The sequence below is a fragment of the Rana temporaria genome, chromosome 11 (assembly GCF_905171775.1).
Source record: "Rana temporaria chromosome 11, aRanTem1.1, whole genome shotgun sequence".
NCBI classification, from domain to species: domain Eukaryota; kingdom Metazoa; phylum Chordata; class Amphibia; order Anura; family Ranidae; genus Rana; species Rana temporaria.
The window spans coordinates 104,801,343-104,826,360 of record NC_053499.1 but is presented as its reverse complement, the minus strand read 5'-3'; the positions used below and the strand labels follow the sequence as shown (position 1 = coordinate 104,826,360).

Here is a 25,018-nt window from a genome sequence, read left to right as displayed (position 1 = left end):
GTCCCACCCTAAGGGGGTAAGTCTCGACTGTCCTCTCAGGTGCTGTCCTGAAAGCCGTTTTGGGAAAATGCAAGTTAGGCTTACCGGTAACTTGTTTTCCAGTAGGCTTTCAGGACAGCAGCAACCCGCCCTTGGTTTTTTCTTATGTAAAGATTCTGCTGTAATACTATGTAATAACTGTCACTTATGTGTTGCAGCCGGGGCTGGAGGTCTCTACAACCAACTGGAGAGTGGAAGGGGAGGCTTCCCTTTAAAGTCTTGATTGGTGGAGGTGTTTCCTGTGGAGGAGGAGCCATGATATCTCTCAGGTGCTGTCCTGAAAGCCTACTGGAAAACAAGTTACCGGTAAGCCTAACTTGCATTTTTTGCTCTATCTGGCAGGTATCCCGTCCAGCTTTGGCGAATAGGCCGGTACTTTATTTACATTATCTTTTATAGGGAGTGTGGATTCTAGGATTCTTTTTATTGTAATGAACAACTCTGCCTACACTTCATCCAGAAGCTCTGACATATGTGTGCGTCAGATATTAAAAGGGTTTTCATAGCACAAAACTTTTTATAACCACTTGCTGTAGCAAGGTGGCAGATCTATGCAAAATCACGTGTATATATTTCTGCAGGGCAGAGCACTTGCTGATCTGTGGGTGCTGAGAACTCAAAGTCCACCGAGACCTGCCAATTGTCTGCCAGATACACAAAGTGGAGCTCTCCCTATGGAAACAAAGAAAAAAACTGGAGTTTTGGAACTTTGAATGAGGCTGCAGACATGGTGTAGGAAAAATGTACAGATTTATTAATCAAAGAAATGCATGACACATCACATAAACAGACATCACCTTGAAGAAACAACATTATAGTACATATCATTTCTATTAAAACACACATGGAATATGTGCATATGTAATACAGGCAACAGGGGTACAACAGTGTATAGCCAAGCGCCACATAGTGGTCTGTATTGTAGGATGAACTCATTAAAATTAGGTTTCCATATGTACAAATATCATCTAGGCAGCAACAAGCATGCAAACAAAAAAGTAGTGTGGTTAAAAAAAACATTAAGACCAAAAAATAGATAGGTGGAAGGATTGTTGATATCTGCATCCCTGTTTTCTCCCTCGTCTTCCAGGATGACACGCTGAGAGTAGACTGGCCACCTGACAGGAAACGCAATCAAAAAAGGTTAAAAGGCCCCACCCCTCCCGTGTGCCTCAGTTCTGATTGTGTTTCCCTTGGGGCTGGTGGCCCCCCCCCCCGGAGTCTAGACCGCAGGTACTGCGTGCCTCTGGGTCCAGTTAGGTGCCTGGCGCCTTCCCGGGGGGTGTCCCTTCTTTTATGTTCCAGGGGCGTTGAAGGTACTATCCTAGAAGAGTACCCCCCTGGACTCTGGAGCCTCCTAGGTTTGCTGGGCTTCCCTAGTGCTCCAGCGTGGCCGTTCCTCTCTCCCCCCTACACCTACCTTATTCGGAGGCTTCTCCCTCTGCAGAGCGTGGTGCGGCTCGGCGCCGTCGCTTCCTGGCGCTTGTTGATGGCGCGCACGGTGTTGTGACGTCACTCCGCCCTCCGCACAACAAGATGGCGGCCTCCACCGGATCGGACGCCGCATTTGCTCTGCAGACTGCAGAGAGCGCAGTCAACAGCAGCCAGGGAGAGAGAAGGGCTTGGCGCTCATCATGGAGGATGAGCACTTGTTTGCTGCACAGGATTCCACCAGGGGTGAGTCATCCTTCTGTTTTGGGGGAATTACTGCACTGGGCCCCCCCCCCCCCTGTTGTATTCAGCTGAATATGTTGCTTAATGGGCCTTTCCTCTTTACTCTATATTTTAGGAGAGGACCCTTCTGCCCAGGGGGAGACCAGTAGATCCACTAAACCCCCTAAGAAAGTTAAAAAATGTGGCAATTGTAGTGATAAGCTCCCTACAGATTATGGCAAGCCTTTCTGTTCCAGGTGTATTCTTAAATTGACCGGGAAGGAAACCTCACTGATTATGAAGGATTTTCTCTCAGTGCAGACTGAAATGCTTGCTACCCTCAGGGATTTCAAGTCTTCCTTGAGTAATAGGAATTCTGATCCCCCCCCCATGCCTGGTCCCTCATCCCAGGAAAGTTCCTCTTGTTTGTGGCTGGATTCCCGCCAGCCAACTAAGAAGCCCCCCTCCTCTGACTCGGAAGTTTCCGAGGTTACCCTTGAGGATGAGGGCCTGGCGGGGAGCCAGGCAGAGGATGAGGATGCCAGGTCAGGAAAATATATTTTTTTCCGATGACCACATGGAAGGTCTCCTCGCGGCTGTTTACGCCTCTGAGCAGATCCAGCATACTACTGAGCAAGTTTCAGCCCAGGACAGGATGTATTTAGGCTTAATTAAACCCCAGTCTAAAACTATCCCGGTGCATCAATCCCTAAAGAATATAATCCGACAGGAGTGGGCGGAGCCAGAAAAGAGACTTCCCAAATTTAAAACCTGGAAACGTCGCTGCCCCTTTAAGGAGGAGTGGAGGACACTTTTTTCAAAGTACCTCGCCTTGATGCGGCTTTAGCTTAGGTTTCTAGGCAGTCCGACCTCTCCTTTGAGGTTGCAGGCAGTTTAAAGGACGCCATGGATAGGCGTGCCGATGCCTCCCTCCGTAGAGCCTGGGAAGCCAATGCAGCCACTTTGGGTCCTGCGTTAGCATCAGTATGCATCGCAAGGAACACGGCTGCCTGGACTTCTAAATTGATAGATCATCTCTCCAGTTCCACCGAGTCTAGGGAAACTCTAGAGTCCCTCCAGGTTATTGGCACGGCAGTGGCTTATTTGGCAGATGCGGCTATTGAAACAGTTCGCTACAGCCAAAACCGGAGCACTTGTCAATGCTTCAAGGAGAGCTGTTTGGTTAAAAACTTGGAGGGGCGATCTCGCTTCTAAAAACCGCCTGTGTGCTATTCCATTTGAGGGTTCCCTCCTGTTTGGCACCGCATTAGACCAGGCCCTGGCGAGGTCCTCTGAGAAGGGGAATAAGTTTCCCTCTAGGCCTAGGGCAAATAGGGGAAAGTTTTTTTCGTTCCAACCAAAGAAAAAATCCTCTGCCGGGGAAGAAATCGGCGCCCAACAGGCGCTGGGGTTTTGGAAAAGATAAACCCAAAAGTGGGATCCTTTTTTCTAGCCCCAAGCTGGACGGAAAGGATCCCAAGTGACGAGAAGGTAGGGGGCAGGCTCTCCAGGTTTCTTCCCGTTTTGGGAGAGCATAACCCAAAGTCCTCATGTCCTTCAGATCATCAAGGATGGTTACAGGCTGGAGTTTCGACAGTATCCTCCCCCAACCTTTCTCGTCACCTACTTGCCAAGCGACCCCCTCAAAGCTGCGGGTCTTTCCCAGAACGTTGCCAATCTGGCACAACAGGGGGTCATAGTCCCAGTCCCTCCAAATCAAGAGGGTCAGGGAGTATACTCCCATATTTTTGTAGTTCCCAAGGCATCCGGGAAGTACAGATTGATCATCAACTTGAGACCCCTGAACGTCCATCTTTCATACAAAAAATTCCGTCTGGAGAATGTTTACAGTCTCAGGGGGCTCTTGTTAGAGGGCGTGTTCATGATAACAATAGACTTGAGGGACGCTTACCTTCACGTCCCGATTTGTCCAGATCACCAGAGATTCCTCAGATTCGCCCTCGCCTCCGCCCAGGGAATTCAACACTGGCAGTTCTCTGCCCTCCCCTTCGGACTGGCCTCCAGTCCGAGGGTGTTTACGAAGGTCGTGGCCGAGGTGATGGCTTTTCTGCACTTAAAGGGGGGATCTCCCTCGTCCCTTATTTAGACGACCTGTTGCTCTTCAACCTGAGCCGGGACCAGCTCCTCTCGGACCTGGCCACTGTCATATCCACTCTGGAATCCCTGGGTTGGATAGTAAACAAGGAAAAGTCCTCTCTTCTTCTAGAACAAAGGAAGATGTATTTGGGGTTTCTCATAGACTCCCTAGAGAAGAAACTTGTCTTAACCCAAGACAAGGCCCAGAGACTTATGACAGCAGTCAGGTACGTAGTAGCGACAGTAGATTCCTTCTTCAGAGAGATCATGAGGTTGTTAGGACGGATGACTTTGTGCATCCCGGCAGTTCCTTGGGCCCAACTTCACTCAAGACCCCTGCAGGCCTTCCTTCTCTCCTCTTGGGATGGAACGGAAGATTCCCTGGATACCCGGGTTACTATCCCAGTTCCAGTAAAGGACACCTTAGAGTGGTGGCTGTGTCCCCAGAGTCTTCTAAAGGGTCGTTTGTGGAGTCAGTCCAACCTGATCAGAGTCACCACAGACGCCAGCAGCTGGGGGTGGGGAGCCCATACGGAGGAACTTCGAGCCCATGGCTCCTGGAATCACCAGCAAAGACGGGCTTCTTCCAACTACCGGGAGTTATTGGTGGTTGGGGAGGCTCTGGAAGCCTTCGAGGAGAGAATTCGGGGCCGAGAGGTCCTAGTTCTCTCCGACAATGCGACTACGGTCGCCTTTCTCAACCGGCAAGGAGGCACCAGGTCTCACTCTCTCCTAGCCCTCTCCCTGAGGATCCTGAGTTGGGTAGAACAGAGGGTGCCCTCTCTTCTAGAAGTCCATATAAGAGGGACCCTCAATCTGGAGGCCGATTTTCTGAGCTGCCAGCCCATCCTTCAGGGGGAATGGGAATTGTGCCCATAGACCTTCAGCTGGATTTGCCAACAGCTCGGTCTTCCAGATATAGACCTCTTTGCTTGCAAGGGGAACAAAAAGGTGAACAGGTTCTTTTCCCTCTCCTGAGAGCAGGGTTCACAGGGGGTGGATGCGTTGGCTCAGCCCTGGTGGAGATTGCGGTTGGCCTACGCCTTTTCCCCCTTGAATCTCATTCCAAGGGTCCTGCAAAAGTTGAACGCCTCAGACACCAACCTGGTTTTGATTGCACCTTGGTGGCCCAAGAGGTCCTGGTTTCCCACCCTGAAACATTGGGCTCTAGCTCCCCCGCTTCCTCTCCATCTCTGAGCGGGTCTTCTGTGGCAAGGGCTGGTCTCTCATCCGAATCCAGAGATCATCAGCCTGACGGCATGGCTCTTGAGAGGTGGAACCTGCAGCAGAGAGGCTGTTCGGAGAAGGTGATAGACACCCTGTTGGCTAGCCGCAAGAAGGTCACCAGACTCATCTATGCGAGAATCTGGGGGGTCTTTTCGCGTTGGTGCTCCCTGGAACCTCCGCCATTCTGGATTTCTTCCAGGATGGGGTGGACCTAGGTTTAGCCACTAAAACCTTAAGGGTCCAAGTTGCGGCCTTGTCCTATTTTTTTGGACAGGAGCCTTTCTGGGGATTCTCTTATCAAGAGGTTTCTGACAGCTAGGGACAGACTTTCCGCTATACAAGTGTCTAGAGTTCCCCCCCGGGACCTCTCCCTAGTCTTGAATCGGCTATTTAAGGCACCATTCGAACCTATAGATAGTATTCCAATTAAATTACTTTCAATTAAATTACTTTCATTTAAGTTTTTACTTTTTTGTTGGCTATCACGTCTGCCAAAAGAGTTGGAGACATACATGCCTTTTCCATTAAGGAACTATTTCTTCGAGTTTTTGAAGACAGGGTGGTACTGAGTCAGGATGCTCTGTACCTTACTAAGGTGGCAACTAAGTTCCACAGATCCCAGGAGGTAATCCTCCCTTCATTTTGCGCAAATCCCAAAAATGAGAAGGAAGCTACTTTTCATTGCTTGGATGTAAGACGCTGTCTTTTGATTTATTTAGAGAGGGTAAGTGAGTTTAGGAATTCCCCTCATCTTTTAGTTAAGTTTTCTGGTCAGAAAAAGGGTCAGCAGGCAACGAAAGCTTCAATATCCAGATGGATTAGACAGGCTATTTCTTTATCCTACACTCTAGCGGGTAGGCCAGTTCCTGTTATCAAGGCCCATTCCACTCGATCACTGGCAGCCTCCTGGGCAGAGAGAGCAGGAGCTTCCATAGAACAGATTTGTAAAGCGGCGACCTGGTCAAGCCAGAATACGTTCCTCAGACATTACAGAGTCAAACTGCTGTCACCGCAAGATCTGATGCTCGGTAGGAAGGTCCTACAGACGGTGGTCCCTCCCTAAGGTAGGCCCGAGGATTGCTTGCTTTTCTCTCAGCGTGCCGTCCTGGAAGACGAGGGAGAAATTACCAGTTACACTTACCGGTAGCTGGATTTCTACGATGTCTTACAGGACGGCAGGCCTACTTCCCTCCCTTTTTATTTACTGCTATCCAGAATTGTTTCTGGGTCTTTTTAGCCCGTGTTCTAATAGCGGTTACTTATCTAAAAAATGAGGCACACGGGAGGGGGTGGGGCCTTTTAACCTCTTTTTTGATTATGTTTCCTCTCAGGTGGCCAGTCTACTCTCAGCGTGCCGTCCTGTAAGACATCGTAGAAATCCAGCTACCGGTAAGTGTAACTGTTAATTTCCGACGCGTTTCGTGTACATGGGACACTCATCAGGGGCTGATGCTTAGGGATATCTATAAGATATATAATAACATAGTATTACTTGGTCTGGTTTGATGGTTAAGTAAATAAAAGATGAGGTAGTGAGGCCCATCTGGGGTACTTTCATGGAAGCAGTGTGATAAGTGGTGGGTATGGAGCCACGGCCAGTAATCTAGTCCGTCAAGGGAGCTGAGGTGCCGTACAGGTGCAAAACGGCAGGACGCGCTACATGCCCCCCCCCACAAACACAAACAGCAAATTGGTGGTATTAATATTCGAACCGGCGGGAGAGACACTGGTGGTTGCCAGAAGGAGTCTAAAGGGACTCTCTTGCACTGGATAGTGCAGCTGGGTTTCCGCCGAGGGCTCAGTTTTTTTTTTTTTTTTTTTGGATCACACAAATGAGACCGCTCTGTGTAGGTTTTTTCCTTCTGTGCCCTTATTTGATAATTTCTGAGATGCGGAATGAGAAAAGCTGATTGTATGAAACAACGTACAGGTGTGCTGTTTCCTGTAATAGAGCCACCCTGCTGATTAGAGATTCGAGATAATAAATATATATATATATATATATACACAGACATACATACACACACACACACACACACCTCAAAAAATCCACTCGTTTTGCAAGTGGATTTTGAGGGCTGGAGAGGAAGAGCTGCCTGGGAGAGAGGGGGGGGCAAGCACCGCTGGTTGTATGGGAGTCCTTCTCCCTTGGTCAGGCTGCATTGGTGGACATTGGTAGGCTGCATTGGTGTGCATAGGTCAGGCTGCATTGGTGGACACGGATAAAGTTGCTTAATTCTGCATAAAACATTTAAGTGTAATTTCATGAGTTTGAGGGTGTGTTTAGAAGCGGAATTAGGGGCAGGGTAGGAGTTGGGTGAGGCAACACTTGAGGCCTGGCTAGTAGCTCAGGAGTTGAAATTTTGTATATATAGTAGCTGAGTCGCCCACCCTAAGCTGGTCTAATAACGTGGGGAGGGGATGACACCAAGTTTTACTTCACCGGGTGACACCAACCCTAGTGACGCCACTGTGTGTGTCATGTGACTTGCCTGACGTACAGGAGCCCGGCTGACAGTAATGCACAGTACCGACCGATAGCGAAGGCTATGCGCACAGGAGCGGGCGCGTAGGCTGGGGAAGCTGCCTTGTACACCGAAAACTTAGAAGGGGATCTCATCCCGGGCGGAAAGATCTAGAGGACGGATCGTGGAGGTGGGCTTCGAGTGGCCGTGGCAGTACAACTTCCCCCTTTCTACATGTAAGGAGCTGTCATATGATTGGTGATAGAAGGGTCCCCCGGCCTGTGTGATTGGGGGGGTGTCTGAGGAGCTCAGTTTGGGGCGGAGTTTTGGATTTTGAGGAGTGCTTCTTCCTGTGTGATCCTCTCCCTGCATCTGATGCAGGGAAGGAGGATTGGCAGCACTTCCTTATTATTGTAGTTTGGGATGGATAAGGGAATGGTCATCACTTGTCAGGTTTGTGTGGCTGTTTGAGGAATTTTCCCTTCACTTCCTGTGCCAGAGACACCACAGAAAGTGCGTGGCATGAAGAGCTGGGTAGGTGGAGGAGTGGCTTGGTGGGTAGAGGTGGGGTAGGTGGAAGAGTGGGTAGAGGTGTGGTAGGTGGAAGCGTGGCTTGGTGGGTGAAGGAGTGGAAGTGTGGCTTGGTGGGTGGAGGAGTGGTAGGTGGAAGCGTGGCTTGGTGGGTAAAGGTGTGGTGGGGTAGGTGGGCAAGCGGACATCTTGTTACACCCAACAGTTTTATTTCTCTTATCGTCCATGGACGGACACAGCTCCTTAAATCTTGACAAGTGGGTTATGTTCCCTGTTTACAGCAGAGGACTAGACAGAAACATGTTGGATAATTAACCACTTAACAACCGCCTTACGTCTAGTAACGGCGGCACTTTAAAGATGGATATCTCGGTAACGGCAGCAGCTGCTGCCACAACCGAGGTATCCGTCTTTAGTGCCAACGGTCCTGTAAATGATAATGGCGGTCTCCGCGGCGGATTCTCCGCGAGATCGCCGTTATCGGTGGCGGGAGAGGGCCCCCCCTCCCGCCGCTCTCCCGCGCGCTCCGCCGCTTACCGGAGCCGTCGGTAGCGGCGGAGGCGATCGGGTCCGTTCGGCACCTGTGTGGGGATGCGACTGAGGGGAAAAATTGCCCCCACCCGTCCCCATATCTCTGCTGGGCGGAAGTGACATCAAAACGTCAGTCCCGCCCAGCGTCTTAAAGCAACATTATTTTTTTCTGTCATTTGAAAAAATGACCGTTTAATTTTTTTTTTCTTTTTTTGCATTTAAGCCTAAATATGAGATGTGAGGTCTTTTTGACCCCAGATCTCATATTTAAGAGGACCCGTCATGCTTTTTTCTATTACAAGGGATGTTTACATTCCTTGTAATAGGAATAAAAGTGATAATTTTTTTATTTCAGTGTAAAAAATTATAAAAATAAAAATAAATAAGAAAACAAAAACATTTTTTTTTTAAAAACGCCCCGTCCCGACGAGTTTGCGCACAGAAGCGAACGCATACGCGAGTAGCGCCCGCATATGAAAACAGTGTTCAAACCACACAAGTGAGGTATCGCCGCGATCGTTAGAGCTAGACCTACTCTGTAGCTCAAAAAATGCAACCTGTAGAATTTTTTAAAACGTCGCCTATCGAGATTTTTAAGGGTAAAAGTTTGACGCCATGCCACGAGCGGGCGCAATTTTTAAGCGTGTCATGTTGGGTATCATTTTACTCGGCGTAACATTATCTTTCACAATATATAAAAAAATTGGGCAAAAATTATTGTCTTATTTTTTAATTCAAAAAAATGATTTTTTCCCAAAAAAAGTGCGCTTGTGAGACCACTGCGCAAATACGGTGTGACAAAGTATTGCAATGACTGCCATTTTATTCCCTAGGATGTCTGCTAAAAAAAATATATATAATGTTTGGGGGTTCTGATTAATTTTCTAGCAAAAAAATTGTGATTTTTACATGAAGGAGAGAAGTGCCAAAATAGGCCCGGTTGTCAAGTGGTTAAATACTTGTTACATTAACAGAGTTGAACAGCACCGCCCCCGGGGGCGGTCCCTCCAGACATAACCCTCCTCACTGCAGCCTGCAGCCTCAGTTTCGTTCTGTCTAGAAATGAGAAGGACGTATGGCTCCCTTTGGGCCCAGCGCCCTGAGGAGAAATTTTATTTTACTTTTTCTTGAATCTTCTTTCAACTGTCGGCTGAGAGACAGGCTAGATAATATAGATCCTTGTAGTCTACTCAGTCTGACCAGCAAGTGTGGGCACACCTTTGCAAAAAGGGTGGGTCTGCCACGCCATACCCCATGACTCCTGGGGTGGCCGGTGAGCTTTGCTCTGAGGTCCACATATGACTGGGCTGTGGTGATGTCTCACTCACAGTGGACCGGGCCGACGGCTACCTCCATTGTGGTTGTAGTTCTGTCAGGAATGCGTCAGCGAGTCCTCGCTCGGACGGGTAAGTACAGTCCCTCCTGCTTTGGTGGGTTGGTACGGCTGGGCATTCCTGAGGTTCGGGGGTCCTCTTCTCCCTTCCCTGCTCCTTTTCCCTTGCTGCATTGCTAACATTGCCGTTGTCAGGGGGGAGGGGGCCTTCCTGAGGGGACTGTTATCTGGCCTGTGTTTTTTCACTGTTAAGAAGCCCTGTGATGAGCACAGATGTTTATGATTACTCCCACCTGTAACGGTTTTGTATGGTCATTATATCTCATATGCTCATATGCTGTATCTGTGTCTTATCCTTAGAAAAAAAAAAAGCCCTAGGAGGCTTTTCCTGTTTAAATGCGGCATTTTGCCGCCGTTTGGCACACGGGTCCCTGCAGATGCCGCACAGTTACCTCACGTTTTTTTTTCCCCTTTCACACTATGTGCTGAGAGTGGACGGCAGCGTTGGGAAGTCTGCTTCTGAGGTGAGTCCCCTGGGTACCCCTGGTCAGCGCAGCAAGTGGGAGAGAGGCCCTGAATAGGGCTCTAGGAGCTTTTGTTTATTTGTAAGGACAGGTGTGCATATTAAAATACACACTATGTAAATACTATTAATATCTGGAGTCAGTATCTGGGTCCTTCCCCACATGCTGGTGGTGGCAATAGGTGTTAGCACCTGGGATTCCCACAGAGGTTTTATTGTTAGTCCTGGACACGTTTGTGCCAGGGTGGGGGTGGACTGTAGACGGGCAGTAAAAGAGTGCCCCCTTCCCCCGTTATCCCCTGGGGAATGCTCTGTTATGGAGCCATGGACCAGGTACCTGGGTAGTAAAAAAAAAAAAAAAAGCAGGCTAAGGCCATTATGGGTGCGCTTTTTACTGCTGCAAGGGACTCTCTTGCACTGAATAGTGCAGCTGGGTTTCCGCCGAGGGCTCAGTCTTTTTTGGATCACACAAATGAGACCGCTCTGTGTAGGTTTTTTTCCTTCTGTGCCCTTATTTGATAATTTCTGAGATGCGGAATAAGAAAAGCCGCTGAGGGCTTTTGTAGTCCCTCACCGCCAGGCGGGAGCACCCGCTTGTATGGATCTGACTGATAGAAGACCTGAAGTACTGACCCGTTCCAGGTTTACCATGCTGGGGTCTGACTTGCGGCCTATTGTGGCCACTACTCTGGGGTCTCAGTCGGCGCTGGCACCATTTTTTGGGAGGTTTTTCAATTACATTGAAAACTCCCATTGGCGGCCATTGTGTTGTAGCTGCGCTATGGCGCAGCTTACATTGAGGTCTGCCATTTTCTTGTGGCCACGTTCTGAATGCTTGGTGGCCATCTTGGAGTAGTCCGACCCCTAGTGCTGTATACAACTCGCGGAGTGAGCATTTTGCACCAGACAGTGGATGAGCATCGACTCTCTCCCTCAAGTTATTAGGCTAGCGGACCAGCTGGTCCAGGGCCTCATATAGGTCTGTGATGCTTCATTGAATGCTACACCCTTGTTATCCAGGGCTTCTGTTTCAGAATGGTTTTATGCACACGGTGTAGTGCTTAACTCCATTACTTGGCAGCAAGAGAGTCATTGGTTCGAATCCGGACACTGACGCCAATCTGCCTGGAGCTTGCATCGTCGCTCCCTGTGTCTGCGTGGGTTTCCTCCGGGTACTCCGGTTTCCTCCAAAGGCATGTGTGCATACACCTACATAATATGCATACACACTATGTGTGTGTGTATTATTTAGGGGCAACCCTCCCAGGCCATCAAAGGCCCAGCTGGGGGACTAATCCGTCCCTGGGTGCGTAAGCCGATCACGCCGGCACCCAAATCCTGCCAATGTGTATGTAGCCTTCCCTCCCTGTCTCTAGGTGGGAGGGGCGGCTTGCAGGTTCACAATTCGGTGAAACCTCCCTGCTCTCCGACCAGTGGGTCTGCAAGGTGGTCTCTTCGGAGTACTAGATAGGGTTTTCTCCTATCCACAGAAAAGTTCTTTCCTCGTATCTTCCTCTCCCGGGCCGTCGGTCTGCCTTGGGCAGTGTGGGATTTGCTAAACTGCGGGGTAATTTTACCTTTCCTGCAGGACGAGATGTTTGGGTTTTTTTATGGGCCTCAGGACCTAAATACCTTTGTGAACGTCGGGTAGTTCCGCATGGAATCCATTTGTTCGGTGGTAGCTGCGCTCCATCTGGGGGACGTCCTGGCGTCCTCGGACATTAGGGACGCATACATGCATGTCCCGTTTTGCTCATGTCAGTGTTTTTTTTTTCTGTGCTTTTGTGATGAGAGAGGGTCTCTGTCAGCCTGTGGCCCTCCCTTTTGATCTGGCGTCAGCACCATGGGTTTTCAGCTAGGTGCTCGCACTTATCCTAACTTTGTTGGGACAGCGAGGCTTTGCCTCATTGGCTACTTGGACGACTTTCTTCTGAGAGCAGCTTCGGTCTCCGACCTAGTGGATGTGTTATTCCCATTCAGACATTCCGAAGATTCGGGTGGGTGTTAAACGTTTAGGCCAAAAGGTGTAGCTCAGTGGCAGCAAGCCTGCCCTCTTTGGACCCCGGATCCTATGATACCTGAAATAACAGGCATGATGACCCGTGGAAGCAAAGGAGACGTTGCAGCCTCCCAGGACTTCCAAGCTGGCGCCGGGCTGTCTCGACCTCAGAACACCACAAGGCCCGCAGAGAAAAAAGCAGCAGGGGGGGGGGGGTTTGGTAAGTCAGCAAAAGCCCCTAAAGTGAAAGATCAGTCGAGACATGATTTACTATGCTAAGAAGCTTGCAGGCCCAGATGGTTTACTGCAGGCTGATTCACAACACTCTGCAGTATCTACAGAGCAAGCTGAGGGGGACCGCACTGTCATGCAGGACAATGATCATGAGCTTATGGAGTCCTATGCCCTGTTTGATCAGCAGACGGAGGATAGCACCCAACCTACACTTAGTGAAATACTGCACGCAGTTCATGGGTGCACTGCTTCTGTGGATGCGCGAGAGGAGAAGGAATCTCTCCTCAGACAGGACATTCAGAAGGTCAGGGAGTGGACCACTGCAGTGGAGGGCAGGGTTAGCGACATAGAGGACCAGATGCCCCATATACATTGAAGTGAGAGTGGCTGCTCGGCATGCACGCCAGGCCTATGATAGACATGATGAAATCGAGAACTGTTTTAGACGCAAAAACGTCCGCATAGTGGGGCTCCTAGAAAAGGTGGAGGGCAGGGACCCCACCGCTTTTAATAGTAGGCTGGCTGCGGGAGGTATTTGGCAAGGAAGCTTTCTCTCCTCTCTACACGGTGGAACGGGCACACAGGGTGCCACCATGTCCCCTTCCTCCAGACAATCCCCCGAGATCAATGCTTGCCAGACTCCTGAACTACAGGGATCGTGAGGTGGTACTGTGACTGGCCAGAGAAAAGGGTGCTGTGCTATACAAAAGCAGAAGAATATCCTGTTATTGTGACTTCTCGGCAGAAGTGCAATGCAGAAGATCAAGGTTTGTTGATGTTAAAAAGTGACTGCAGAGGATCCATATGCCATGTTGTACCCAGCCAAGCTCCGCATAACTGCCAGGGACCAGAATCGCTTTTTTGAAAATGCACAGGAGGACGCAGAATGGCTAGACCGCAACGAACAAGATATCCGCAGACGGGGTGAGAAGATGGCGAAGGTTGACTTTGCTACGTCTATCTTTTACAGGCAAGAAGGGCGCTTACCCACAGTTGTTAATGTTATGTTGCCTCAAGAGGGCCTTTACCTACTTACAGTTGCCAGCGAATAGTTTTTCATGTTGCGCCCTGTTGGCAGTCCTAGGGCCATCGGCCAAATGGACATAATGCGCGTCACCAGTTTCTGAAAGAAGCCGAACGTCGAGTCGGCTCTATATGGCGCCTGCGCACTGACGTTCGGCTTTTTTCGGAAATTGGTGACGCGCCTTTTGCGACGGGGGGTGAAGCTTTTGTCATACGTCAATCACTTAGTCTCTGAATAGGAACGCCCACTCCCGTGGATTCACAACCCGGAAGCCGTACTGTACATGTCGGCAGTATGCTGGATTGAATGGTATATACTTGTTTTTAGGGTGAACCTCCGCTTTAACATCACAAATTTACAAATATGTTGAGTAGTAATTGGTGAATTTATAAATGTGTCTTCTAAAGTCAGACAAACAAATATATTGAATTTTAATATCAAATAAAAAGTTCAATATAAAAATTAACTGTATATAGTGTGTTTTTGTGTGTGTGTGTGTGTGTGTGTGTGTGTGTGTGTGTGTTTTTTTTTTTTTTTTTTTTTTTTTGTGAGGTAGTGTGTGCACAGCTTATACAACAGTATAAAATTGACCACGCAAAAAACTCAACTAATGGCCATTTAATGTCGAAACTGCTAGTGAGTACAACAATTCTAAATTGGGCACACTCAGCCATTTATACTCCCGAAAAAAGTTTTTTACTCATCTGGGAATGCCTGTTGCTATGCGGTCCCACAAAATCTGCCTTTGGAATCACCTAGGATTCTGACATCTCCCGCTAATGCTCCTGGGAAATGTGTGCCATCATTTCCCAGGATGCAGTGCGCTACCGAATTATCACTCCCCCTCCAAGACTTCCAGGATGCCCACAAGCAAAATGACAACAGTGTGGACATGGTTATTCAAAAAAGATAGTTTAGAAAACTATGCAGAGCGGCGGCGGATTGCAAAAGAGTAAGTGACCGGATTTATATTATAAAAACACATGATGAAAGGACATACATTTAAAAATGGTAATTGTGGTTGGAACCCCGCTTTAAAAATGGCACCTCATGGCAAATACTCTTATATGATCAAACTAAATTATGGCTCCGGGGCAGAAAAATGTTAGCGATTGGAACACAGTAAATTTCAGGATGATTGATTGATTTAATAGATTTATAATGAGCCAAATACTGACCCGTCAGGGCAGTGTCTAAGCGCAGAAAACATAACTGTAAATGGATAAATCAAGTCAGGGAGGGAAAGAAATAGAAGGAAAAGAAAAAAGGAGAGCAAAAAATAAATAAACAGATCACCAGGGAACAATAGGGAGAACTAACATGACTCTGCCTGCTTTTCCTGAAAACAAGTTTTTAGCCTTTTACAAAAGGACATAATAGAGGGGAGAGACCGAATGGAAACAGGGAGACTATTCCATAGAGCCGCTGCCCTCACAGAAAAGCGTCTGCCCCCAAAGGTAAGCAAACGGGCAGATAGGCAAGTGACAAGACCAGCTGTTAGTGATCTGAGTGCTCGTGCAGGAGCATATCGCGTTATCAAGGAATTCAGATATTGCGGGCCCGTCCCATGATAAGCGCGATAGGCAAGACAAAGAGCCTTAACCTCTTGACCACCGCCCCATGTCAAAAAGACGTCCTCTTTTTAAAGTTGAATATCTCGATAACGGCAGCAGCTGCTGCCACAACCGAGATATTCATCTTTTCAGGGGGCGGTGGTGTACACGATAACGGCGGTCTCCGCGGCGGATTCGCCGCGAGATCGCCGTTATCGGTGGCGGGAGAGGGCCCTCCCCCCTCTCCCGCCGCTCTCCCGCGCCCTCCGCCGCTTACGGAGCCGTCGGTAGCGGCGGAGGGGATCGGATGTGTCCAGCAGCTGAGCGGGGACGGGACTGAAGGAGAAATCTCCTCACCCCGTCCTCATAGCTCTGCTGGGCGGAAGGGACGTCAAAACGGTCAGTCCCGCCCAGCCTCTTAAAGAAACATTTTTTTTTGTCATTGAAAAAATGACTTTTTTTTTTTTTTGCATTTAAGTCTAATTGTGAGATCTGAGGTATTTTGACCCCAGATCTCATATTTAAGAGGACCTGTCATGCTTTTTTTCTATTACAAGGGATGTTTACATTCCTTGTAATAGAAAAAAAGTGATCAATTTTTTTTTTTTTTTTTTTTTTTTTTTTTTTCAGTGTAAAAAATTATAAAACTAAATAAAAATAAATAAGAAAACCAAAGAAATTTTTTTTAAAGCGCCCCGTCCTGACGAGCTCGCGCGCAGAAGCAAACGCATACGTGAGTAGCGCCCGCATATGAAAACGGTTATTCAAACCACACAAGTGAGGTATCGCCGCGATCGTTAGAGTGAGAGCAATAATTCTAGCCCTAGACCTACTCTGCAACTCAAAAAATGCAACCTGTAGAATTTTTTAAACGTCGCCTATCGAGATTTTTAAGGGTAAAAGTTTGACGCCATGCCACGATGCGGGCGCAATTTTTAAGCGTGACATGTTGGGTATCATTTTACTCGGCGTAACATCTTTCACAATATATAAAAAAATTGGGCAAAATGTATTGTCTTATTTTTTAATTCAAAAAAGTGATTTTTATCCAAAAAAAGTGCGCTTGTAAGACCGCTGCGCAAATACGGTGTGACAAAAAGTATTGCAATGACTGCCATTTTATTCCCTAGGATGTCTGCTAAAAAAATATATAATGTTTGGGGGTTCTGATTAATTTTCTAGCAAAAAAATTTTGATTTTCACATGAAGGAGAGAAGTGCCAGAATTTACCTGGTGGGCAAGTGGTTAAACTCAACGCGATCTACCACAGGAGCCAGTGCAGTGATCGCAGGGTAGGGGTAAAATTGGTCTAGCGGCCCTGGTTCTGGACGAGCTGGATTTTCCTCAGCCACTTTAGAGGCATACCCAAATACACAATGTTGTTAAAGTCAATCCGGGAGTTGACGAGAGATTGAACCAAGACTTTCCAGTGGTACTGAGAAAACAGATTCTTGACCTTTCTCAGACACCTGATGTAATACAGTGCGTTGCGGATACATTGATTGACTTGGTATCCAATTCAGATTACAGTCAAAAATTGTCCCCAGGATGCGGACTTGATTCACTGGAACAGGACACGGCCCAAGGCTCGTGGGCCATTTTCCCAGGAAGGACAGGCTGGATCAATACGTCCAGAGATGAGAATTTCTGTCTTTTTAGCATTTTAGACTAAGGGAATTGTGATCCATCCACTGATGTCTAATAGACAGGAAGCAAGCTGCAGACCAGAAGCAGGGTCGGATTAGGCTGTCGACGACCAACTGGACATCGTCTGCATACAACCGATTAAACACTGCATGGGTGTCCAGCAGACTCGCAAGCGGCCGAAGATGCACATTAAACAGCCATGGCGACAGGGCCGAGCCCTGAGGCACCCCCACAACTCGGGGTGCTGATTGCAGATAGGAAAGGGACCCGGTTTTTAACCTGAAAGGTCCTGTGGGTGAGAGTCTGAAAGCCAGTGTGAAGCAGAGCCCGGTAATGTGAAACTCGTCCCGAAGCCTGGCAATCAACATAGCGTGGTCTACAGTGTCAAAGGCCGTGGAGAGGTCAAGGAGCACCAAGGCAGCCGCTCCCCCCGCGTCCCTGACTCGAGCAGCTTCTCTCTGGTAGAAAGGACCGTGAGCTCAATCCCATGGCCTGGACGGAAACCGCACTGCGAGTCGTGAAACAGACCTGTTTGTCTCCGAGTACGATTGAAGTTGGAGAAAAATTTTGTATTCCATGACATGCAATGGGAGCTGGTGCGAGGCCAGAAGATAGAGAATGTGTGTGTGTGTGTATATTCATCCCAAGTTATTTGTTTATATATACTATACATAAACTGAAAATATATATTCAGTAAATAAGTTGGCTTTTTCCTTATCTCTACCCCCCCCCCCCCTAATTTTTATTTGTTAATCTCTCCATGAGTACTTGTGGAAATTTACTTACATACATACATACATACATACATACATACATATCTCTATCGAGAATTTTGCATAAAACTCATGGAAACCTTATCCCAAAGCATTTTAATTAATGAGCTTACTATAAAAAAAATAATGCAAAATGTTATGGCTTTTTATGGCCACTATTCCAAATAACAATGGCACAGAGAGATGAGAGAGCGCTGGAAATGTACTGCTTGGAAGGTTAGGGGGGGAGTTGTTTTATTATCTGTATAAACTCTGTTATCTCTGTTGTCATAACATGGCAGGACCTTCCTCCGTTGCCGCCCGTTATGGCAACTATATAAGCTAACAGCGCTATGAGCGCTGTTTAACTGTGCATGCACGAGATCGCGAGGTGCATGCTGGTTACCCAGCATGCACCTCTCTGTAAAACCCTGAAGATTAATCAACTGGGATTCACTTGCCATAACTGATATGGAAACGGCCGGGTGATCGATTCTAACATAAGTAAGTACGTTTTTTAAATTGAGTAATGAACAGATCGGAATTACTGCTGTCTTTTTACTGCCTATGTAACATAACTAAATTGAGTATGAAAGAAAAAAAATGTATAATCTGGCCGGAACTCTGCTTTTAAAGTGGAGTTTCACCCATAAATATAACATTTACATCAGTAGTTTTAAAAAAATGTCATTAGTCCTTTACGAATTTTTTTTTTTTTTTTTTTAGATGCTTCAAAGTGTTGTTGCTAGGCAGAATAGTTAATATTCCCACTTCCTGCCCTAGGTGCTTAATGCTTCCTAACCTACACCGCACAGACTCCTGGGAATGTAGTGGGTGTAACTTTCCAGGAGTCTGTGCACTCCCCAGTCTCAAAGAATCATGTGACTTGGACAGCACAGGTGCTGAAACCTGATCTGACACTGCTTGTGCAGCACTGAGCATGTGCCAGATCTGCAAGGCTGAAATCCAGGAAGTCCTACAGTCTGGCTTCATGATGCCCACACTTAAGATGGCCCCAGTTAATTTCTATTTTATAAAGTGTCTAAATGCTGTAACAACCTACAAAACGGACCTTAGTTTACAGACTAACTTTACTAGAATACATTAAGCTTGTGTATTACAGGGGTATTTATATTTAAAAAGTGAAATTGTGGCCGGAACTCCGTTTTAAGAAGCGCCTTCTTTTTAGTGAATGCTTTGATTTTCTATAAAGAATCTAGACCTTGTGCAGTTTCCTCTATCATTTATTTAATTTTTTTTTTCTCTTCTGTTCCTTCTCCACTATCAAACCCATAACCACGAGTCCATGATTAATGCTGAGTTCCTTCCACTTATGAAGGAACCTTTTAGTTTCAAAGGTGTACTGTGTGTACTGTTTTATATCGAAGCCCACACAGGACTATTCTATGATGTGTATATGTACATTTCCAAAAAGGAAACATCCCACTTTCTATTCAGGTGTCTTGTGAGTAGTTTTCTTGGCTCTTTTGAATTTGTTAGCCATTGGGATGAATCCTTTTGGAAAGCTCAGGGACACCTTAACTATTAATCTTATGACCTATGGAAAATTTTAGGTCTTTTTAAAGTGGAGCTCCGGCCAAAATTACTTTTTTAAATAAAATAACCCCTATAATACACAATCTTAATGTACTTCTAGTAAAATTTGTCTGTAAACTAAGGTCAGTTTTTGTTGGGTTATTACAGCTTTTTGAAAGTTTATAAACTAGCATTAGACTGTGGCCATCTTAAGTGTGGGCATCCGAAGCCAGATTGTATTACTTCCTGGATTTCAGCTTTGTAGAACATCTTGGCTGCTGCACAAGCAGTGTAATAGGTGTCAGGTCTCCATAGCAACAGGAGTGTCGGAGGAAGTTTCTGCCCCTTATGCAAACCTCTCCTGAAATAAGCCCATTTAATGTTGATAAGGGGGAGGGGGGTGATGATTGCTGCATATAAATGACAATTGCATCGCCCATTAAAAGTTAAGGGGGGGTACCGCTGATCGATAAAAGTATATTAATGACATTGCCATCCCATTAAAAGTTATAAGCGGGGGGGTGCGTCGATCGCTGAATATAACTGACCTTCACATCCCAACCGGCGGGGGTTCCGCCGATCGCTGCAAATTAAATGACATTGGCAATTAAAAGTTTATAAGCGGGGGGGTAGTGCCGATCGCTGCAAATTGAATGACATTGGCTATTAACAGTGTCTAAGCGGGGAAGGGGTGCAAATTGAATGACATTGGCCATTAAAAGTTTATAAGAGGGGGGGGGGGGTTGATCGCTGCAAATTTTGTTGACATCGCCCAATAAGAGTAAAGTTGCTATGTGGGGGGGGGGGCGTCGATTGCTTCTAATTTAATTAAAATCGGTCAAAAGTTGATGGTGGGGGCGCCGATCGCTGCAAATTAAGCGGGGGGGGGGTTGGGGGTTTGTCCCGTCGATCGCTGCTGACAACTACTTTTGACATTTACAGGGGGGGGGGGGGCAGGATCGAGAAATCAGCCGCCCATCTATTAGGTGTTTAGCAATGACTAGCCAATAGGGAAAGCGGGAGGGCTTAGCACGCTCTTCGCTTCTCACAGTTTGCAGACTGCGGCTAGCTCCACTGATTCATGTGCCGATCGCTGCAAATTAAATGTTAAGGGGGGGGTGTGGTTTGTTCCGCCGATCGATGCTGACAATTACTTTCGACATTAGAAGCTAGGGGCGGGGGTTTACGATTGCCGAGAAAATCAGCCGCCCTCTGCTAGGTGTTTAGCAATGACTAGCCAATAGGGAAAACGGGAGGGCGAGGCTTAGCGCGATCTTCGCTTCTCACAGTGTGCAGACTGCGGCTACCTCCCGTGCATTGTCTTCTGGGATTGATGACAAACATCTCCCAAGCAGGCATAGCGCCCCTCACGCCGCGGTGGAGGAGAAGATAATCAACTGTAAAAACTGAGTTTAAAATAAAAAATTAGATGCGAATGTGTTTAAATGGACAGAGAAGCAGGGGATGAAGAGAAGTTGCAAAAAGAGGGTAGAGCTCCGCTTTAAGTTTGTTGCCATTTCATGGGTGTGCACATATTTAAGGTTTGACATGTTTGGGTACCTGTGTACTCAGGCATATCCTCATCTTTTACAGTTTACCAAAATATTTACAAATTTATTGCTTTTGTATATTTTATTGAAAATGTTGCTCTTGATAAATTGTGAACATAAATTTGGAATCACGCTATTTTATTCTTTAGGGTCTCTGCTTTAAGGAAGTATGTAATGTTTGGTAGTTTTAACCAATCTTCATGCCTAAAATGTTTTTAATATGCAAAAATCCCAAGCCGCTAAGACAGTGCATTTACCTACACTTTTACAATGGTTTTGCACAGTGCAGCCCTGATCCCGCTTGGGCCAGCGCTCCTGGCGGTGGGGGGTATTCATGTATGTTTGCTTCTGAGCCCTTCTCTGTGTGTCCATAAGACACACTGAATGGGGTTTGGTCCCCGCCCCCCTCTATTCACTGGCTGTGATTGACAACAGCGGAGCCAGTGCCTCCCACTGCTGCCTCTGAGTTAATTAGAAGGCATGAGCTGGGAAAGCTACTGCTCTCCTGCACATCGCTGGGTCAAGATCGGGCTCAGGTAAGTATGAGGGGCTGGGAGTGTAGGAGAGGGCTGCACACGTGTGTTTTTTTTTTTTTTTTTTTTTTTTTTTTATCTTCATGCTTGGAATGCATGAAGGTAAAGACGCCTTCAGCCTTTAGAGCACTTTAACTTTTGTCAGATTATTCATGTACATATTTAGAATCATTATTAGTTGATTTCTAATTGGAGCATTTTTATTCACATGTTTTTTTATTTTTTTAATACTTTTACCCTCAGATCTTGAGCCTGATGACAGCACGTCATTTTATATCTTCAATGTAGACCAGCCTTTATCAGCAGTAAGCCAGCCCATTTGTACCCCATGGCATGGTCCTCAACCTCACAGCTCAGCTTGCACTCCCACCTCCTGTTTTCAAGGCTTCAAAACCTTTGATGGCACTAATGAAGTCCAAGAACAAAAGTGCAATCCTTCTGGAGTACCAAAGCCTTTTGAATGTCCCAGCATTCAGATTACATCAATATCTCCTAATTGCCACCAAGATACTGAAACCACACAAGAACTGCAAAAGGGTGACCTTGAAAATGATTACGTTGAAGGGCCTTCTCGTGACCATCTCCAGCTTGAACCCTCTTATAGAGAGCCATCTTTAAGTCCAAGCCCTGGCAGTAGCATATCTTCCAGAAGCTGGTTCTCTGATGCTTCTTCTTGTGAATCAGTTTCCCACATCTACGATGATGTTGAGTCAGAACTGAATGAGGCAGCAGCACGTTTTAGCTTGGGCTCACCACTGACCTCTCCCAGTGGCTCTCCCAGAGGCTTTACTAATGATGATGCATGGCAACCATTTTGCTATGGTGCCTCTCTATCGCCAAGACAGTCCCCATGCCACTCTCCTAGAACTAGCATTACTGATGAAAACTGGCTTAGCCCTCGCCCTACTTCAAGGCCCTCATCTCCTTATGGCAAGAGAAGGCACTCCAGTGCAGAAATCTGCTATCTAAGTTCACCCCATCACTCACCCACACCATCACCTAGCCAGTCTCCCAGGGGAAGTGTTACAGAAGACACATGGATTACTTTGTCTCACACTGCAGCAAATGGTGCAATCTCCCCCTGAGTGCTTCCAGGAAACTGATATTCCTCTCAAAACACGAAAGACCTCTGAAGATCAAAGTACCACATTGCTAGGAAAGATTGATCTTGGTGTTGAGGATCAGGGAAATGTATCTCCAACTCTTGAAACACTGTCTGAGGATAGTACTGGTTCTTCACTTCCACTCAGAAAGACTCCTTCACTGATCAGTTTTTGTCAGTTCCATCACATTTTACATGGAACAAACCAAAATCTGGGCACACACCTGTATTTCGGTGAGTATAACTAAATATTTTATTTAGCCTTTTATTTTTTTTCCTTAAAGCGGTTGGATACCCCCCCCCCCCCCCAAAAAAAACCTGCAAGGCAAAGGCGTAATGAGCTAGTATGACTAGCATACTAGCTCATTATCAATACTTACCTTAGATCGAAGCTCCCACGTGGTCTTCGGACACGTCCTCCGTCACTGCCATTATACCCAGAGTGACTTCCGGGTATCGCCGCTCTGGGGCTGTGACTGGCGGGAGCGGTGATGACGTCGCTCCCCGCGCATGCACACATTTCCTGCAGGCTCCCATTCAAGAGCCTACGCGCTCAAGTGCGCCCTGCACCGTTGACATCGGTGCCCGCTTTTCTGCAAATATCTCCATAACCATGTAGGTTAAGGAGATATTGCAAGCACCTACAGGTAAACCTTAATGTAGGCTTACCTGTAGGTGCAAGTGGATATGAGGGTATACAACCGCTTTAAAATTCTAAAGCCTGGTAAACAAAACTGTATGTATTTAACCTTTTTTTCCATGTTTGTCCTAATTAATGCAGCCTATAGGAATACATGGGAGGGGGGGGGGCACCCCCATCTTTCCAGTTTGGTCAGAACCAGCGACAATCCTACATTTATTTGGTGGGCATATGCTTGTGGTCAGTGGTACTTGCACTGCTATCCTCCTCCCCCACCATAGATTAAAGTTGCTGCTTTACTACCTAGTGACCATATGTTTTAAATGGCTTAAAAAACATGTTGCTGTTTTCAAAACTTGGCTCTGCATCATTGTCATGTGAAGACACATGCAGAGGTTGGTAAAAAAGGGTGTTCATAATCATTTAGTTGCTTTTCTCTTAACTCTTTCTAGTTCAATTGATGCCTTCATGTGTGCCTGTAGATGCCACTTGGTAGAGATGTCTCTAAGGGGAAATTATTCCCCTGTTCACCCATGTAAAGGGGTCATCTTTGGGCCCATTGGCCACCCATTTACTCTCAGGTGCCCTATACTCTGTTCAGCATGCTTTACATACTCTGCAGTTGTTTGTAGCAGAGCCTATCTGTCCAGTATACACTGTTTTGCATATTGCATACAGCAGATATCGGTGGTCTGAAAGTTGGCCTTAAGCTATATGGTACGGACCACTGCATTATGTATGTATGTTCTGTATATTGCTGTTAAGAAAATTCTTCCCCAGTCAAACTCCAGGTGTTTAAAAGTGAAGACAATTTATTCAAAAGGCAACAGTAAATTTTGTGTAAAGCTTGCAAGGTTAAGATTATAGCTAAAAAGAGAGTAGGAGGGGAGCCCCCCCCTTCTCATAGTTGCAATGAAACAACGATAAAACTTCTCATTGGCTAAGGAAATTCTGCAGGTACCTGGTATACAGTTTCCAGCAGCATCCACAAGTGACCAGAATGATCAAAGCCACAGCAATTGAGATCAAACATGATGTAATAAGTCCAGTCCACTTACCGAACCATCTTTCAAGCCAGTTTGTGAATGGATTGTTGATACCTGAGTTTTCCACTAATTCATTTGATGGAGCAGTCAGTCCTTCCAGGGCTCTGGTCACGGTTTCTCCAGGAGCTATATTAGGGATAAAGTTACAACACATGCTGCTAAACTTTTGCATACCCCTCCTCTTTCAGCCAGGACCATATCTTTCCTACTAGTATGATACCAGAGGGTCCACAGTACTACTTTACGTCTAGTGGAGCAAAGTTCTTCTTGGGGTGTATGTGGATACATATCTTTACTCATTCATATCGCCCATCTTGGCATCATACGAATCTGCTAATCTGACTATCTGATAACACTCTCTCTCTTCCCTGGGGTCACCTCCCTCGGTTCTAACTGCCATTGTAGTAGTAGTAATTTTTTATTTTATTTTTTTATTCCACATTTAGCACACCTGGAAAAACAAATAAGCAAGTAATCCAACAACTATGATTCCGATGAGGACAAAAAAAAAAAAAAATATCTGTTGAATCCATGAAAATTTACAATTTCTAAACCAAGTGTAATCTGAGTTTTTCATATTTCATATCATAATGTCACATTGTATACCCCTTCCTCTTGCTAAACAAGGGGATTTCCAAAAGGTCTTAAGTTCTATTTAGCATTACATTTTCTCACCTCGTCTTTCAGGACAGCACTTGGAGAGAGCGCAGCTCCACCCACTTCCCAGGAAACACTGCAGTCGTCGCTTTAACTTCCACCCACTTCCACCATGGCCTCAGTTGTAGTGTTTCCTCCGACCATGGTGGAAGCGCTGCAGGGAACCAGTGGTGTGCTGTACTCTCTCCAGGTGGAGATGGTTTTTGGCATACCTGTTGCGGTTTTCTATAATGGGAGGCGGACCCCAACTTCTCCCCTGACGGGTGGGGGATGTTCGGGTGCTTTCTTCTTCTCGAGCCCGGCAAGGGCGAGGCTGCTGAGGTCCCGCTCCCTTAGGCCGGGCATT

The 25,018-nt window shown here is 46.8% G+C and overlaps 1 protein-coding gene across 1 annotated transcript in view; it reads left to right on the top strand.

Moving 5' to 3' along the window:
* The window catches only part of NFATC3 (nuclear factor of activated T cells 3), a 734,948-nt gene that overhangs the window by 28,014 nt on the left and 681,916 nt on the right, over positions 1-25,018 (top strand). The window contains exons 2-3 of the mRNA XM_040327757.1: positions 21,471-22,309; positions 22,454-22,563. Of these exons, the coding sequence (XP_040183691.1) occupies positions 21,471-22,309; positions 22,454-22,563 (949 nt within the window). The remainder of the gene's footprint in view (positions 1-21,470; positions 22,310-22,453; positions 22,564-25,018) is intronic.